The sequence below is a fragment of the Felis catus genome, chromosome E1 (assembly GCF_018350175.1).
Source record: "Felis catus isolate Fca126 chromosome E1, F.catus_Fca126_mat1.0, whole genome shotgun sequence".
NCBI lineage: Eukaryota > Metazoa > Chordata > Mammalia > Carnivora > Felidae > Felis > Felis catus.
Window position 1 is genome coordinate 49,927,175 of NC_058381.1, and position 19,187 is coordinate 49,946,361.

At 47.5% G+C, this 19,187-nt stretch overlaps 1 protein-coding gene across 3 annotated transcripts in view; it reads right to left on the bottom strand.

The window, feature by feature from the left end:
- WIPI1 (WD repeat domain, phosphoinositide interacting 1) overlaps positions 1 to 19,100 on the bottom strand; it is a 31,340-nt gene extending 12,240 nt beyond the window's left edge. Inside the window, exons 1-4 of one of the 3 annotated variants that reach the window (XM_023244627.2) lie at positions 18,932 to 19,100; positions 13,175 to 13,257; positions 11,629 to 11,798; positions 6,869 to 6,965 (exon numbers count right to left, since the gene is read on the bottom strand). In XM_023244627.2, the coding sequence (XP_023100395.1) occupies positions 6,869 to 6,965; positions 11,629 to 11,798; positions 13,175 to 13,257; positions 18,932 to 19,011 (430 nt within the window). In that variant the 5' untranslated portion in view covers positions 19,012 to 19,100. The remainder of the gene's footprint in view (positions 1 to 6,868; positions 6,966 to 11,628; positions 11,799 to 13,174; positions 13,258 to 18,931) is intronic. The other 2 variants (XM_023244628.2, XM_023244629.2) reach the window with 2 other exon arrangements.
- Positions 19,101 to 19,187: the final 87 nt, after the last annotated feature.

The following is a 19,187-nucleotide window of genomic DNA, read 5'->3' on the forward strand; positions in this document are numbered from 1 at the left end:
TAAATGTCTATGGGCTAATGAATAGCGGTAAATAGTACCCTTACGATGGAATACTATTAGACAATAGAATGAATACATGCTCTAATATGTAAGTGAAAGCAGGTCACAAAAGACCACATATTGTATTACGATTCCACTTACGTGTAACAGCCAGAATAGATAAATCTAGACAGACATGAAGTAGATGAGGGTTATCTGGGCTGGGGATCCAGGGGGTGATGGCTTAAAAGGTATGGGGTTTCTTTCTGGGGTGAGGAAAAATGTTCTCAAATTGTGGTAATGGTTATACTAAAAGCTATCGAATGGTGCACCGTTTAAAGTGGGTGGATCACACGGCCTGTGAATTAGGGCTCAACCTCGCTGCTAAGAAAAAAAAAAAAGCCAGTGTTTTAAGTATATCCGTTTGGCAGGGCTAGGCTGAGGACCGGCAGTCAAGACTCAGGCCTGCCATCTACTGTATGGCCCCGGCTGAGTCATCGGAGGGCTTTGGAGGCCACCTGCTCATGTTTCGCGACCTGAGGGGGCTACAGCGATCTTCCCAGCTTTGACATTCTAAGACGCGAAGTCTTCATTTACTGACACCCTCTCCCTGAAGATATCAAGGCCCATCTTTGTGGCGGGGAGAACGGGAGGTATCTGGGCAGAGAGCTTGGACAGATACTTTCAGTTGCCCTTTCGTGTTTCCGTGTCTTGTTTTTTGTTAATTTAATTGACGTGTAATTGACATAGATGAGGTTATGTTAGTTTTAGATGCACCACATAATGGTCGGTTATTTGTCCGTCCTGCATCGTGAAAGGATCACCGTGCTCAGTCTTGTTAACAGCTGCTACTGCACACAGTTACGAAAGTGTTTTTCTCGCGATGACAACTTTAAAGATCTTTTACCAACTTTCAGCGATGCGGCCACCATGCTGTACGTGACGTCCCCGTGACTTATTTACTTGACAGCTGCGACTTCGTACCTTTTCACCCCTCTGTCCATTTCACCCGCCTCCAGCTCTCACTCCCCATAATGCCCTCACGGCCCATCCATTTTGTCCCAAATGGCAACAGTTCTTTTTAAATGCCTGAATAACATTCCATTGCACATATATATATATGCATATATATAGGTGTGTATATATACATATATATGTGCAAATATTCTCTCTCTCTGTCACACACACACACACACACACACACAATTTTCTCTATCCATTCACCCAATGGACATGGTTGTTTCCACATCTTGGCTATTGTAAATAATGCCGCAATGAACACAGGTCTATAGGTGATCTTTTTTGGGTTAATGTTTTCTTTCTTTCTTTCTTTCTTTCTTTCTTTCTTTCTTTCTTTCTTTCTTTTTTTTTTTTTTTCGCATAAATATCCAGAAGTGGAATTTCTGGGTCATAAGGTAGTTCTATTTTCAATTTTTTGAGGAGCCTCTGTACTACTTTCCGCGGTGGCTGCACCAGTTTGCATTGCCCCCAATGGTGCACGAGGGTTCTCTTTTCTCCACACCCTGCCAGCACTTTGTATCTCTGTCTTTTTGATAAAAGCCATTCTGACAGTGTGAGGTGATCTTCAGAGTTTTTTGTTGTTGTTGTTGTTGTTATTACAATGCAAACATCCCAGAAAGGAGGAAAGGCTTCAACTTCTTCAGCCGACACTGAACTTTCTGTACTGTCTAATAGAGAGTGGAGTGACCCTAGATTCTAACAGGGAAAGGATGATGCCAGGGACGGGCATACTCTGACACATAACCACTCATCTGAGAGCTTTGCCCCTGGGCTCACATCTCTGGGCTCACTTCAATTTAGCCAAGGGACCATGCACACCAACCTTTGTGGAATTAATGAAGGTCCCCAGAAATGCTTACTGTGAGTTCCTTCAGTTTCCTATGGTCCAGTTCTCAGCCAAATCCAACCAGCTATAAGAATGCATTTTTATTTCTTCTGAAGCCCCTGAGGACAGCATTAAGAGTTTGCTTCAGGTTTAGATATCACCTTTCTACTCGTCTTCTGTTTCCATCACAGATGTCACATAAAGCCCTCTTGAGGAAGGAAATAAGCTTTGTCTCTGATAACATTTTATAACTGAAAAGTCATACTGTAAAAATATTTGCAAAGTCCAGAAAATAGAAAGCGAGAAAAAAAAAATCACTCATTATTCTAAAACTCAGAGGCTTTGCACTATTCTCCATATTTGAGCATATTTTCTCCTAGTCTTTTTTCTATATAGGAATTAGGTGTTGGTGTGGCTTTTGGATTTATTTTAGAATGGATACACATTCTCATAAATCACTGGCAGCTGTAACTTCCCTGAAATTGTTGGGCTGTGATTCTTCTGCGGCCGGAAAAGAAGTTCCTGTTATCAGTGCAAGGGCCAACAGGGTCCTCGGCTGGAATTGGAAGGAAGTCCTAGGATTCTAAATCATCCTCACCTGGGTATTTATAGTGCAAGTTAACAGTGATTTATACAGTGCGGTTCCCTCTGGGTTGATGACTGTCTCAGCATATGTTTTCCAGTTCTCAAAAATAGAAAGAAATCTCTGTGTTTGCAAATGTTCTGGGTGACTGCAAACGGAGAGCCACCTACCCCATCCGTATTACCCTTCTCAGAAAGCGCACTCGCTGGGGTATAAGCCGCTACTTTGTTCTGTTACACGCACTGCTGTGTGGTATAGACTGCTCCCTCAGTACTCGTGGAAGGTCGTTAAGATGTGCAGTTGGCAGGATCTGGATGGAGATCTCCACCCTCACTGCTCAGCACACAGACTGCTGTGCTAGCAGGAAATTAACTCTGAGCCCCGACTGGCCAAACTCTTTAAAGGAAACAGCCTGCAGTCTTTGACACAACAGGAATGGCCACAACACGAGCACAGACAAAAGGAAGGAAATTTACAGCTGCACTGGATACTGAGTAGAAGCAAGGGTAGAGTTCTGTGTATGTCACTTATTTGGCGTTCACTAGTTTTCAATACACTCAGAATCCGTGTGCTCGGGCCAATTGGACGGGGGACTCTGTCTCCTTTGTGTACCCAGTAAGGAGTTATCAAACCAAGAGCCGGAGTTCCTGTCTTATATTTTCATTTAGAAAATAAATAAATGAGGGAATGAGAAGCAAGGAGACTCCAGGTCACTGAATACTTTATATTCCTGGGTTGGACAGCTCAGAGTCTGCTGACTGTTCTTGAGCAAGAAACCGGGCACGTCACTGCGAGTGCAACTTTGACCGTGTCAGGCTGCCCTCCGGGCAGGGGCTGGGCTAGTGAGTGAGCCCGCCTGACCCGGAGAGCCCTCCGTGCCTTTGCTCTCGCTCACTCCCTGCCCTCAGTTAATCCTCCCCAGAATGACTCTGCGGAGTAAACTGTTATCATCCGCATTTTACTGGAGCACAAAGGGGGCTCGGTGGAAGTTGAGATGCTAATTATAAATTTCAGCATTTGAACAAGTCTTGGGCTATCTCTCCAAAGAACATCAAAAGTGTCATAAGACATATTTTGGTCTTTCGACCCACCCCGTGCGTGGTCTGTCAGAAGGAAATGCTAACTGTGCCCTTGAATCCATTCATAACGTTTATCTGGGACAGAAAAAACACCTCCCACTGTTTCTAACTTTTCTCGAGATAAAATTATTCCTTTACAAATAACACCCGTTCTCTCTAACAGAAAACACAAAAGGCCCACCCTTTCCAACCTTCTTTCCTCCCCGTTTAAACTGCAAAAAGTGAGGCAACCAAGGGCTTTTCTGAGCTAAGGAAAACAGCTACATTTGCTAAACATTAAGAGTAGGTCGGGAGAAAGTGCTTTTCCTGGGAGGAGTGGGGCCAGTCCTGCAGGCAGGCCGAGCGTGTCCCCGCAGAGGCACGTGAAACTGACTGCTGCTAACACACAGGCCCCTCCACTGGCGAGGGTGCTGGCTGTGCGAACCCCCGGCCTTTCCAGAGAAATGGAGAACCCAGGCCGCCTGGGTGGTCTCTGCCCCCAATCTGTCAAGGTCAAGTTCAGGTCCACCCCCCCCCCCCCCCCCCCCCCGCCATGTGTTCTGCTCAGATTCCGCAGCACCTCCCCTGCCCTATGGGAAGAGCACATCCTCCTTTGAACTGTCCGCACTGCAGGGTCCCGCGCTGGGTCCTCGCCCCGCAAGGTGCCGGAGCCCCTGTCTTGGGCTGTGTCACCCAGCACACGGTCTCCAGGGACCGGTGGGTTAGATCTGGGGTCCCTGCTGGGTGTGTGCATCTGTGCCTGGCAGCACCTACTGTGGCAGCAGGTGCACGGTGCCTCTGCAACACGTACGTTTTCCAGAGCAGCTTAGCCTCACGTTCCTAGAACAAAACACTGATGGCCCGTAGCTCCTTCACTTAAATCATCATCTCACAGAAATTTAGAGTGGCCAAAATGGCTTTGATCACTTATTTATTTAAAAAAAATTTTTTTTTCTGGGGCGCCTGGGGGGCTCGGTCGGTTGAGCGTCCAGCTTCAGCTCAGGTCATGATCTCACGGTGTGTGGGTTCAAGGCCTGTGTCGGGCTCTGTGCTGACAGCTCAGAAGCCTGGAGCCTGCTTCCGATCCTGTGTCTCCCTCGCTCTCTGCCCCTCCCCAACTCTCACTTTGTCTCACTCTGTCTCTCAAAAATCAATAAATGTAAGGGGCGCCTGGGTGGCGCAGTCGGTTAAGCGTCCGACTTCAGCCAGGTCACGATCTCGCGTTCCGTGAGTTCGAGCCCCGCGTCGGGCTCTGGGCTGATGGCTCGGAGCCTGGAGCCTGTTTCCGATTCTGTGTCTCCCTCTCTCTCTGCCCCTCCCCCGTTCATGCTCTGCCTCTCTCTGTCCCAAAAATAAATAAAAACATTGGAAAAAAAAATTAAAAAAAAATCAATAAATGTAAAAAAAAAGTAAATAAATAAAAAATTAAAAAAAAATTTAATGCTTATTCAGTTTTGAGAGACAGAACAGAGTGTGAGTGTGGGGGGGGGGCGGGGGGGAGAGGGAGATAGAATCCAAACCAGGCTCCAGGCTCCACGCTCCGTCTGAGCTGTCATCACAAAGCCCGATGCGGGGCTCGAACTCATGTGCTGTGAGATCACGACCTGAGCCGAAGTCGGACGCTCAACCGACTGAGCCACCCAGGTGCCCCTGATCACTTATTTTTTTAGGGTTCTTTGTATGTATTTTGAGAGATAGAGAGCAAGTGGGGGAGGGGCAGAGAGAAAGGGAGACGGAATTCCCAAGGGGGCTTTGTGCTGACGGCGCAGAGCTCGATGTGGGGCTCGATCTCGTGAACCCTGAAATCATGACCTGAGCCAGACAAGAGTCGATGCTCAACCATCTGAGCCGCCCAGGCGCCCTGCTTTGATCTTTTAAAATCTCTTTTTTCACAGCTGAGATTTTTTTAAAAAAAATTTTTTTTCAACGTTTTTATTTATTTTTGGGACAGAGAGAGACAGAGCATGAACAGGGGAGGGGCAGAGAGAGAGGGAGACACAGAATCGGAAACAGGCTCCAGGCTCCGAGCCATCAGCCCAGAGCCCGACGCGGGGCTCGAACTCACGGACCGCGAGATCGTGACCTGGCTGAAGTCGGACGCTTAACCGACTGCGCCACCCAGGCGCCCCCACAGCTGAGATTTTAAAGCACTGAAGTTGGCAGCAAAGGGCCATCTGTATAATTGAGAAGGGGGGGCGGAGAGGAGGCATAGGAGATTTTACCGCATGGCAGCCTGTGGGGGGGTGGCTTTCACAAACACAACCTCTTGTAATTCTCAGCTGATCCTGCGAGATGGGCAGTACTATATCCCATGTTACAGATAAAAACAAACAAACAGACAAACTGAGGCCCAAAGAGCCTAGTGACTTGGGTTGGGCCATACCGATCTTGAAATTCAGAGAAAGTCAAAGAATTAGGAAACTACTGTAAACTGAAGCGGTCGCTTACTGAGAAACTACAATATAATTTACAAATGTTAACCTGAATCACTGGACGCACAAATTATTCTAGTGTGACGACTCCCCACCCTCCCGCACAACAAGGACTTCCTTCTCGTTTGCTTTTTTTTTTTTTTTAATGTTTATTTATGTTTGAGAGAGAGCGCGCGCGCGAGCATGAGTAGGGGAGGGGCAGAGAGAGAGGGAGACAGAGGAGCAGGCTCTGCCCTGACAGCACAGAGCCCGATGCGGGGCTCGAACTCACAAACCGCGAGATTATTACCTGAGCCCAAGTTGCACGCTTGACAGACGGAGCCACCCGGGTGCCCCTCTTGTTGACTTCTAGCTTGGGGAAGTCATCTGCTCTTTCAATCTACCAAGACCAATCAGTTCCCATTCTTAACACGAGGAACTTACCAAACGGTATTATATCTGAAGAGTTTAGTTCAAAACCAATATCCTAGCGCATCGCCCAAGTAGAGAGATTTCACCGTAACCTCATAAAACGCATTCCTCACAGCCTCTCTCCTACTCGTGCAGACACGCCAAGTCAAGACCTGCTTCTGAGCATTACACCTGCTCTGCCCTGAACAACCACAGAAAATAATTAGGGGTAAACACCTTTTAGCGTCAGATGCATGAAGCCTCCTACCCGTCTGCCTTAAATGCCTTGACACGTTCGCGGAGAGTGGGTCCCAGACGGAAGGGGTTTACTCGCAGGCTGCCGTGCTGCCCACGCCACTGTGCTGGAGGACGTGGGGCCTGATATAGTTGGAATCTGGCCCCACGATCGCAAAGCGCGGAGGCGAGCACCACCAGGACTCAGACCCCACAAATACTGCTTCGGGTTTTCAACTGAGGAGCGAATCCAGCCCGCGAAAGGAGCTGCTGGATACGGGATTTGTGGGGGGCCCTCCCCGGATATGGGATTTGTGGGGGGCCCCTCCCCGATTCTGGGGCTCACCTGCTGGGTTGGCAGGAATATCCAGGATGGTCTTCAAGAGCTTCATGTCTTTGATGTTGTGGATGTAGATGGCCTCCTCCAGGCACACCAGCAGCCTCTGTAAGCACACAGACCCGTCAGTCCACAGGGCCGGTTCCTCGGAAAGAAGCCGACCAAGCGGAAATCGAAATCGCTCATCTTTCGCGCGAGCCCTGACTTGATTCCAAGCCGCCTAAAGGAGGCAGAATGTGTTTCTAATGTTTATTTACTTATTGTTTGGCGTGCACGGGAGAGAGAGAGAGCAGAGGAGGGGCAGAGAGAGACAGAGACAGAGAAGCCCGAGCAGGCTCTGTGCTGACCGGCACGCACAGACGGCGGGGCTCGAACTCACTCACGGACCGGGAGATCGTGACCTGAGCCTGAATCAAAGAGGCGGGCGCTTAACCGACCAAGCCACCCGGGAGCCCCAGTAAGGGAGGCAGGATCTTGAGGATCCATGTGAAGATTATGTTCCCGTCTACACACGTGCGCGCGCGCGCACACACACACACACATGTGCGCGCGCGCGCACACCCACCCCCCACGCGCGCGCGCGCACACGCGCGCGCGCGCGCACCTGAACCGAAGTATAAAATACAAGATCTTAAAATTTCTCATTTAGAGATTGAGGTTCTTTTCGGGGAGGGGTGCTTTTCCCTCTCTTTAGCACAGGGATTCCCGGACACTTCCTGATCAGACTCCCTTTGCCATTTAGGACAATTTGGGGGTAATCTTCTTGGTCCCCGTTCCCACCAAACAGGCTCCCTTTCCGCGCTCATAACGAAGCCTCCCTCTTGTACAGACGTGGGTTTCTTTGCTGCCTCCGTATTGCCGATCGTAGGTATCATCCCCTCCGAAGAATCGCCAGCTCTACCTTCGTTCGACTCAAGTCTCCTCCAGACCCACTTCTGCGTACTCTCTCCAGCCCTCGTAAAGGGAATTGGAAAGCCCTTCCACCCTTGTGTGTGCCTCCTGTCCCAGGCGCCCCCCGCCCCGTGCCTGGCTCCTTCCGCCGGGCCCCCCTTTCCAGTGCAGGGAGACCCTTCTCTTTTCAAATGAGGCTTTCCAGGCGTAGGGTTTCCTCCCGATGGCCATGCTCTCTACCGAGTGGAAACAGGCCACGGGGTGGACGTTGGGTGTGTAAAGGGACGGAACACGTAGCTCAGCACCAGTAGAGACGTTGGGCGCCGGTGAGGGGCTGTCGGGAAGGAAGTTTTGGTGGGGTAGCTCTTTCCTCACTCTGAGCAGCTGCCCATGACCCCTACACACATCCGGCTCGCTTTCCTCTAAGCTAGTGGTTCTCAGGCTCTGAGGAGGCATCCGAGCACCTGAGGGGCAAGGCCTGGCCTATCCCTGGAAATTCTGGTTTGGGAGGTTTCAAACAAGTACCCCCGGTGATTCTGATGCACACCTAAGTCTGAGAACCACTGTTCTCAGGCCAGATCCTTTTATCCTAAAAGACAACACTTGGAGACAAAGGCACCTAAAAATACTACAAAACCCCCCCAATAAACCCTGACAGGCTCTCCTCTAGGGAAAAGCCTGCTCGGTTTTCCCAGTAGGACTTCTTACAGCTCAGAAAAATGGGGACCGTCACCTTTACCCGGCAGAAAAATGAAATGTAAACACCTTCCTCGATTTTCATTAAGGCTCTGTGGCCGCACAGAGGAGTGGGTGCCTAGGGGTAAAAACATAATTCTAATAGGGCCTCAAAATTGTTGGCAGACATTTAGCGTTTCTCTGTGAAATAGACATTCCCTGATTCACCCTATCACTTCGCCTTTTGCCAGCACTTACTCTGGCTTGGACTACAGTACTCTATGCGTATGTTCTTAGGTTTCCGATATCCTCCCGTATCCCCACACCCAGGGCCCAGGATAGCGGGTCCGCGACATATGCCTCTACATCCGGTTCATCCCACCCATCCACATCTTTCCCACCAACTCTCACGGCACCAGATGCTCTGTGGTCCACTTGGCCAACTTCAGGTGACCCCTGCCAGCCACAGATAAGAATTAAATGGGAGGGAAACGGAGAGATAACAGCGAGGCGGAAAAAGGAGGCACCATATCCCAAGTTCATGTGCCAGCATGCTTCCGGGGTGAACGTGGCCCTAGAAACTGCTTTCTTTAGCAACCAGTGTTCAGTCCCAGGAGAACCCTGGGTGGGACTTCAGTCCTGCTCCTTCCTGGTCGCTTTCGCTCTCATCGACTCTTTCAGGTTTTAGAAGTAACAGCTCCTTTTAGTGATTACAAAAATATTTCTAGGGGCGCCTGGGTGGCTTAGTCAGTTGAGCGTCTGACCAGCTCGGGTCACGATCTCACAGTTGGTGAGTTCGAGCCCCCATCGGGGTCACTGCTGTCAGCGCTCAGCACGCTTCAGATCCTCTGTCCCCCTCTCTCTGCCCCTCCCCAGCTTGCGCTCTCCCCAACATAAATAAATATTAAAAAACATATATTTATAGTGTCTGCCCTTGAGCACCACAGATTTAGAGGCAGCCTCAGAGGCTCCAATCCAGGGAATCTTCATCTGGATAACCAGGGCCTCTCGGAACAGATGGTCCGAGCACTGTCACAGTTTACAGATGGAAATATACCGGGGGTGTCGTCTTTCTTCCACAAGACACATTTCCTCAATTAAGGACAAGGGGAATAACACCAACTGACAATGGAAAATACCACAATTACTAAATATTCTTCCTCTCTATATATTCAGAAGAAAATAGGGATTTTCTCTCCCCGTAACTCCCTCCACAAAAAAGGATGGTTTCCTGTTGTTTTTACAAAAGGAACTGCACCGCCCGAAGACCCGATGGAAGGAGGGCCACGCCCTGTTCGTTTCCTGCAGGGGGCGGCAGAGCCTGGGTATCACAAAACCATGGCCCTGCGGGGCACGGGGTGGGGGTGGGGGGGGTGCTGCAGCAGGTGCCCAACCCAAAAGTTGCTAAGGCCCAAGCCTGTTCGTTTTAAGAAAAGCAAAGCCCAAACATGTTCCGCCAGACCTGTTTCAAACCATCTTCTTAGGAGGAGAAATGCTAAAGACGAGAGAGGTGTAAGCAGGTTCCAGTGAACTTGGCCATTGGCAGTGGAGTGATGCTAGGTTCACTGGCATTCCAAAGAAGCTGAGGGAGGAGGCCCTCACTAGCCATGGGCATTATACTGAGGACAGGGTGGCATCGAAAGGCTAGCAGACTCGGACGCTTGAGTAATCCTTCATCTCATTTGCTAATGACAATGCCAGGGCGCAAGTAAGGGAGAAATCATAGAAATAAATACCGTACGTACTATGGGAGGGTTGTGATCTCTATAGGACTTTTGCTTAAGCAACCTTAAAAAGACAATCAGGGGCCAAAAAAGGAGATTTAATTTTCATCTACTGGCTATTACTGTATTCAATGTGCTACCAATTCCAGAGAGAGCCCCTGGGCCAAGAACTGGGCTAAAAGCCTTCAAGTCGAAAACTCTCCAACTGCCTTTCCCTCCCTGGCCAAGAGCCCGCGCTCAAAGAAATAATCTCTTCCTTCTCATAAATGGAAGAAAGCACTTTGTTTTCATCTGTTAGCTTTTAATAGTTTAGGTAAAAGGAAGAAAACCATGTTCTTGCTAAATGCAATGGCCTCCACCATCCTGGGGATATTGAATTGGGTAGAAAGATCTGCACGGTCACATAAAGAATCTATCTGTTTATTTATTTAATTAATAGGCACTCGGGAAACAGGTATTTGTTGAGCAATTTTTTTCTACCAGGCACTGTCTTTTCTACCAGGTCTATAGAAGTGAACAAAATGGATACAGTCCTGTCCTTTATAGGATTTAAAAATCTAATAATTTTTTAAATAAAGTTTATTTATTTTGAAAGAGAGAGAGAGAGAGAGAGAGAGATCGTCAACAGGGGAGGGGCAGAGGAGAGAGAGGGAGAGAGAGACAAATCCCAAACAGGCTCTGTATTGTCAGCTCCACGAACTGTGAGATCGTGACCCGAGCCGGAACCAAGAATCAGACACATAACCGACTGAGCCACTCCGGCGCCCATAAAATCTAATAACTTAAGAGAAACTCTGCCAATACCCCCAAATACTTACTTAACAAGAACTCCGATTTTTAAAGAGAATGTATGGTATACCTGAGATAAGAATAACCCTTCCTTTGACAAAGAAAAAACTACAAGGATGATCCGTAAGGGTGAGCTGGGAGAAACAAAGGTGGGACGCGAGGCTGGGCACCTGGCCTGCTGGGAAAACCCAAGGAGAGACAAAGAGAAGGGTCAGTTTTCCAACTGCCTTCAGAGCTAGCCCGGTGGGGGGGGGGCCACACTCATCCTCAGGGGTTTCATTCTGAGAGGCATTACTGCCAGTCTGCAACAGATGCCACCGTCCAGGGCCGTCCAGGGCCCAACGAAACCAGGGAGAGATGTTCTTCCGGGTTCAGTGCCCCTGCACTAGCTCACGGGACAGCGTCAGAGCCGGACTTCCGCCCAGCCCGCATCCAGCGGAAGGGGGTTCGCTCTGCCAGTGGCCAACGTTGGAGAAAGAACACGAGGCAGAAGGACCAGGGAGGACACATCCCTGAAACAGGTGCCTGGAGTGGGCTCGAGATGTCCCCATAATACTAGGCCTGAGTATTAAAATCCCTTTGGGCATCTGATGTTTGTTTTTAGAAACACTCATCTTTAAAGATACTCATCTTCTCCTTTGGTGCCAATTAGCAGAAGCCTCGCAACCCCGGGCGGTTCCCCCCACTCACCTGCCGGTTCAGCCTTATGGACAAGATGTTGCTGGAATAGTTGTAATTACAGATCTCCGTGCCTTTCTTGAAGTGATAGACGTTCATCTGCCGCGGCTTTGTGTGACTGACCACCACGACCAGACTGCTGGAGAAGAGGCGCTCCACGATGTAGACATCCGGGATTTCGTCTGGGAGGGAAAGGAGGCTGAGGTGACCCAGATTTCGGCCTCCGGGCACCGAGCCCAGCTCACACCAGTCAGCCAGCAGCCTCTACGTCTCGCGCGTAGATTAGCACACATTCGCAGTGACTGTTTTTTTTCCCCTACAGTGAAGCTTTGCCTGTTTCCCAAGGGAGCAGTTCTGCAGCCCTTTCCAAGACCCGAAGAAAACGTTAGTGACCAGAAAGCAGAGTCAGGTCTTCCAGAGATTTCCCCGGGTGCCTTCCGTGGGGCAGAATCGTCTCTAGGGCACCACTGTGTGCTCTGGAAACTATATTGGGAGGTGTGGACAGTCTCGGCCCACCCTTTCTCCACGAGAGGTTTCCAAGGGTTGACTACTCTGGGGAATCCCTGCTTCCGGAATTCTGGTCTTTGTGGCCAGCAGGTGCCATGGGGACGGCCATGGTGGGGTGGGGGCAGTCACAGAATTACATCTGTGCCCCTCCCTGTCTTGCTCCCCTCCCTGGTCCTGTCTGGAATCCCTTTCCTGTTGAAGACAATCTGGGTGATGACCAGGGAAGGGTGTCTGAGCTCAGGAAGAAGGTCAGTCAGTAAGCCTCCTGAGCTCCCACAGGCAGAGACCTCAGTGGTTTTCTGAGAACATTCTTTCTCGGATGCGTGCCTTCCTTGTGCTTAGGCAGGACCCATAGGGAATAACATAGGACAGATACAGAGCAAAGTATTCATGAAAATGGCATAATAAACATAACATCTTACAAGTACATTAGCGACCCAATGTGTTCATTTACCAAACCACCTTCTTTCCAGGAAATCCAAAGACTGCATATTCTTCTCCATTAGGATGACACAAATTATTACTTACCCTGAGATATTAAGAGAACTATTTTTTGTTGTAATAATCACTAAGAGTACTCCAACATCTTCAATATGATCTATGCAAAGGGGATAGCACTGCTTGGTTAAAACAAAGAAAACACTTCCATGACCGAATGAATGTTACCAACATTCTACAGTGCCAGTATGCCAGCAAAAAAAAAAAAAAAAAAAAAAAAAAAGACAACCCATAAGTGACCTTCTGATAGGACAATGATCAAAACTGATGACTGTGCATGAACGTCTACGAAAAAGTTTAACGACGAGGTTTCAAACAAAGGATTTCTTAATATAAAAAGAAAAGGTTACCTAAGCTATTGCCAGATCTAAGTGCTTACTTGTGGTTTTACTTTTTAAGCCAAGTGGAGGCAATGATTTATATTTAAGTCTGAAAATGACTGACTCCTTCAGTTTGACAGTGACGGGAGAAAAATGCAGACAGCTCAGGAGCACCGCAGATTAAAGTCTAGAGGAAGGATTCGGTGTCCCCGGGATTTCACACACACACTTACTGCTTCCATGGACTTGGTCCAGTTGCTCCACAGAACTCAAAGAAAACAGCTTATAACCGGCTTTGGTTCCAATTGCTAGGGATCTGTGGAAGATAATACCACGTGGGAATGAGGTTCAGAGAGCTGAAACTCATCGAAGGAAAGTCAAACCTCCCAGGGACGGTGCTTTCCCAGCCGGGAAACAGGAAAGACGGAATACATAAGAATACTCATCCTGCACTACTCCCAACACGACCGGGGGTCTTCTGTTTGTCTGAGAGGTACTTTGCCAAGAGGTCAATTTTTTTTTTTATTTTTGCTTAAAAAATAAACACACGGTCCTAGTAGGCACAGTCATTAGTAGGTACAATTTAGTGGATGCTTCCTTTCATCATTTTCCATGAAAACACCGCAGATGCTTTTTACCAGTAGCTCTCATCCTTAGATGTACATTAAATTCACTTGGGAAGTTTTTAAAAAAGACTGATGATTGTCTATCGCGTCTCCTCCAACACTGAGCTTTTTATTTAGTTGGATTCTTTTCTTTTTTTCTTTTCTTCTCTCTTTTCCTTCCTTCCTTCCTTCCTTCCTCCCTCCCTCCCTCCCTCCCTCCCTTCTCTTTGTCTCTCTCTCTTTTTCTTTTTTTAGTTCAAGTACTCTAATGTGCAGCCAGGGTTGAAAATTCTGGTGTATACGTTCCACAAAGCTAGTATCATAACCAACCAACAAAACAAAAACTAAACACATCTGGAACGGTATGGGCTAAATAAATCTTGTTTTCTTAATTTTTCACTTTCGACCAATAGATAAAGAAAGACTGTTTCCTTGGCCAGTTTCTTTGGCCACAGGATGAAAGCAGACGAGTCCATTTTGTTCGCAGCTGGGACCCCCATCCAGATCCCTCCCGCTTTGCCCTCAACACCTCAGCGATGAGCAAAATCTCACACAGGGAACACTTAGAAAAAGTGCTCCGACCTGGAGCACCTCCACCCTGGGAAAATGGGATGTCAGAGCCGAAAGAGACCTTAAAATAGTCCTAAGTGGACTAAAAATTAGCCCAGCTTCCTCATTTGAAGCAGGTCTTTGAAAAGGTGAGATCCATTCTGCACAGGGAAGCATATACTAATATAAGCAGTTGACTGGGGCGAGCCTGATGGCCGAGGCTCTTGTTTCATCAGCCTAAAAATAAAAAAGAGGAGGTCATGTGGTTTTCCCTGGAATTGTTTTTTTTCTACCCAAACGTTTGTTGTTCCCTGGGACACAGGGAGAGGAGGCTGCGGTCAACTTTCAATCAGTGAGGTAGTTGCTTGGGTCCCGCAGTCCTCCACCTGCTGGGGGGCTGACCTGAGGGGCGGGACAGGTGCTGGAGCAGCGTCAATGATGACCAAGGGCACCTGGAGAGGCCAGAGGCGTGGCCCCGGCATCTTACAAGTTCACAACACGGCCAAGCGCAGCCAAGAGAGTGAAACTGGGCTACTGTCTTATACCGCATACAAGTATGAACTCAAAATGGATTAAAGATTTGAACGGAAAACCCAAAGCCATAAAACTCCTAGAAGAAAACATAGGCAGCAAGCTCCTTGACAGGGGTCTTAGCAATGTTTTTTGGCTCTGACTCCAGAGGCAAGGGAAACAAAAGCAAAAGCAAACAGGTAGAACTACGACAAACTAAAAAGCTTCTGCACAGCAAAGGAAACCATCAACAAAATGAAAAAACCCACTGAATGCAAACCCACTGAATGCGAGAAAATATTTGCAAATTGTATGTCCCTTAAAGGGTTAATATCCAAAATATATACTGTATATGGTATAATATAAAATAAGAAAATACATATTATCTTTGAGTATATGTAAAACAAATATATAGAAGTATATGTAATAAATATGTAAAATATAGATACAATAAGTATATATAAACTAAATGTATATAAATATACATAAAATAAATACATATAAATATATTTTATGTAAGTAAAATATAAAACAAATATATAAATATATAAAATAAATATGTAAATATATATGAAGTGCATATAAAATATTTTTAATATATTTTTATAAATATATTTTTATTTATATATAAATATATATATTTATGAGTCTGGGTTTTGTTTTGTTTTGTCTATTTATTTATTTGTCTTTATATATTTATAAAAATATATAAATATATAATACAGTAGATAATACTGCATTAACTTTGTAGGTATAAAGAAAATATATAATTCATGTAACTCAATAACAAAAAAACAACCTGGTTAAAAATGGAAAAGAATCTGAATTGACAGTTTTCTAAAGCAGCCGTGCAGATAACCAACAGATTCATCAAAAGACATTCGGCATCACCGATCATCAGGGAGATGCAAATCCAATTCACAATGAGATACCACCTTACACCTGTAAGAATGGCTGTTATTAAAAAGATAAGAAGTAGCAAGTGTCCGCGAGGATGTGTTGGAAAGGTGATCTTCGTGCACTACGGGTATGAATGCAAACTGGGGCAGCCACGCCAGAAAGCAGCATGAAGATTCCTCAAAAAATTAAAAAGAGAACTACCATATGATCCAGCAATTCCACTTGTGGGTATCTTTCAGAAGAAAAAGTGAAAACACTAACTCGAAAAGATGTGCGCGCCCGTATGTTCATTGCCGCGTTATTTACAACAGCCAAGATATGGAAAAGACCCAAGTGCCCAGCAGTGGATGAACGGATAAAGAAGACACGGCATGTGCGTGCACACGTGCACATGGGCGTGTGCACACGCACACACACTCCACTTCTCAGCCATAAAAAAGAACAAAATCTTGCCATTCGCGACAACATGGATGAGAGCACTGTGCTAAGTGAAATGAGTCAGACAGAGAAAGACAAATATCACATGATTTCACTTATACGTGGAGTCTAAGAAAGACAAAACAAAACAAAACCCAGACTCATAGTTACAGAGAATAGACTGGTGGTTGCCAGATGACAGGGTTTTTTTTGGGGGAGGGGTATGAAATTGGTGAAGGAGATCAGGAAATACAAAGTTCCAGTTATAAAATAAATACATCATGAGGATGAACGTAGAGCACAGGAAATACAATAAGTAATATTGCATTAACTGTGTAGGTTGACAGATGGGTTAGTAGGCTTATCGTGGAGATCATTTCCCAATGTATACAAATGTTGAATCACAATAGGTTGTACACTTGAAACAAATATAATGCTGCATGTGTCAATGGCACCTGCACTTTAAAAACCTCCTTTTTATTCTATGATTCAAAAAACTTTTTTGATATGCCCTGTAGTGATTACTGTCTTTAAACTTTCTTCACATGGACTTTTTCACATAAATATAGACAAGTTTAGCGGCAACTGAGGTTTCTAAAGCTTGTAAGTAAGGGAAAAATGTAATGAGAGTCTTGTGATATTAACCGAAAGATTTGGTAATTTAAAATAATTTTCAGGGATGCCTGGCTGGCTCAGTCGGTAGAGCGTGTGACCCTTGATCTCGGGATTGTGACTGCTAGCCCCACGTTGGGTGTAGAGATTGCTTAAAAATAAAGTCTTTAAAAAATAAAAATAAAAATAAATTCAAACAGAAGGTCTGCTCCCAGAAGAATTTTATACGTGAAAAAATAGCAGTGTGGTTACTATTGTGTTTTAAATGTTGAGCAATGGCCACAAAGGAGGCTGAATCAAGGAATCCAGACTAAAATCCTCTTTTATCCATAAGGGCTTCCTGCAGGAAAAAAAAATAAATAAATTCTCATCACCTCTCACAGGAATAGAGCTTGGGACAAATATGTGCCGCCAGTCAAATGAAACAATGTACCCAGAGTGCCTAGCACAGAGCCACGCATGAAGTATGATCAAAGAAGACTCGTAAAGGTTAGTTGCACTACTGGATTCCAAACTCAGCCTGCACTTACAAAGAAAGACACACTGATACTCCTAAATGCATACGTAAGGGGCTTGACTTATTTTAAAATCCAATGTCATATCCTCTGTGGCTCAAAGCAACTGACTCTGACAAAAACTTTTATTTATAGGTGAGACAGAGCTGTCCAGCAAAGCCTTCATCCAAGAAAACAGAACTGACCATAGAGACGAAGGAAATTAACTTTCCAAGCACCCAACAGCTCTGAAAATAATATTCTTACCCAAGTGCCATAGAAAGCTGGGACTCACCCAGAGTAAAAACTAACCCCACTTAAAAAAAAAAATCTGATACACAATGTTTATAAAGCAGAATTTCGAACATTTACTGTGAACTAGCAAACTGACTCCTTTCCTTGTCCTGTGTTCGGTTGGGAAGGAAAACACTCTGGCATTTCAACAGCCATCCTCTCTTGCAAAATGCTTCTTACAAAATGTCAGAATTTTATCTACACCATCATTTCTGTAAACTGCGGGTCTCAACCCATGAGGAGATCTTAAAAACAGCTCATGAGTCACAAACAGCTTTAAAAGAAGGTATCACACCATATAGAAAGCGTAAACACTATTTAATGAATCACCTTTGGGAGACAGTCTATGTATGTGGGTATCAGGGGATGTTGTAACATGTATTTCTTATTGTGGACTGTGGTCAAAAAAGGCTTAAAAGTCACTCATCTAACCAAGCCGTCCAGCTACCCAATTACCCGATTACACATACTTTTTTTTTTTTTTTTCAAACAAAGGCATATTGTTTGGCATAGGGTGTTTTTAAACAGAAACACAAAGGGAATGGAAGCCAGAGTTACTTATGGTACAGGATGGCCTTAATTACACCAGTGAATGTTCAATATTAGCACAGCCCAGTCACAGGCAGCCAAAGCACAAGCCTGAAGCCGATTCCAAACAAGGAACACGACAGAAACTGGTACAGCAGGAAGTGGGAACCTGGAAAAGTAGTCATCCCTGCTTGATGCTCGGGGTGCACATTCCCAAGAGATTATTCCATATGGTCCCCAGGACGGGCGTCTAACAATTCCACGCAAAGAGGTAAGGAAGCAGGCGTTCACTTGTAAAGGACTGAATCTTTGAGAGGTCTGAAATACGGTTCAGCCTCTAACTCTCTGGCCAAAGTCCAAATGTGCACATCGAAGTGAAACATTACAAGTGCACTCAAAAAGCAACAGGGTGGAGCTCGCGCTTCTCAGAGAAGGCAGCCGGGGCCCAGGAAAGGGCTCGGGGACTCGGAGAAGAGGATTCTGCCTCGCCCAGGGGGCTGTGTGAACACAGTGAGAGGGGGTGGAAAGGCGAGATGCCCCGAGCTGGGCTGGGACGAGGGCTGGCCTGGCCGCACGGATAGGCTGCCTCTTTGTCCCAGGCCCTGCCCAGATGCCACGTTGAGATGCTCAAGGACAAATGGGAAAGTTTTTCCTGTACTCTCATCTTCCTGGGCCCCAACAACCTCGCCTAGGGTCAACTTGCAACTTCCCCCTCCTCGCCCATCTCCTTTGTTTTGGCCTCTGCCCCTCCTCCCGAGACCCCCACTCGGGGCACTAGCCTCTGCCCCCACTGGATCCGTAGCCTTCTTCAGCCCCACTGCGCCCGCGAACTCCCTCCCTTCGTGCTCGGCCGGCCGCTCCTGGCCCTCAGCCCACAGCGGGGGTGGGGGCTCTCGAACCCCCGCAGGGGGGAGAGGGAGCCCACCCAGACCGTGCGGGCCGGGAGCCGCCCCTGCCGCGCTGCCGCGGCCCTCTGGAGGCGCAGGCCCGCGCCACTCCCGCTACAAGTGGCCGACAGGACAAGACCCCTGCTCGCGACTTCTGCCCCCCAGCTCCCCGCAGGGCAGGCGCCGCGGCTTACGTGCAGTCCTGGTTGAAAGAGAAGCAGCTGAGCGCCGCCTCGACCCCGCCCGGGGGGCCATCCGCGGCCTCGGCCTCCATCGGGGGCTCGGCCCGGGGAAGCCGCAGCTCCGAGCCGGCGACAGCCACCTCAGCAGCCCGCTGGCGCCGGCTCCGCGGGCCGGGTCGCGGCCCCCCCTCCGCTCCTGGCCCCGCCCTGCCCTTCTTCGCTCCGCCCCGTCCCCGCTTCGCTCCGCCCCCACGCCCGGCCCAGATCC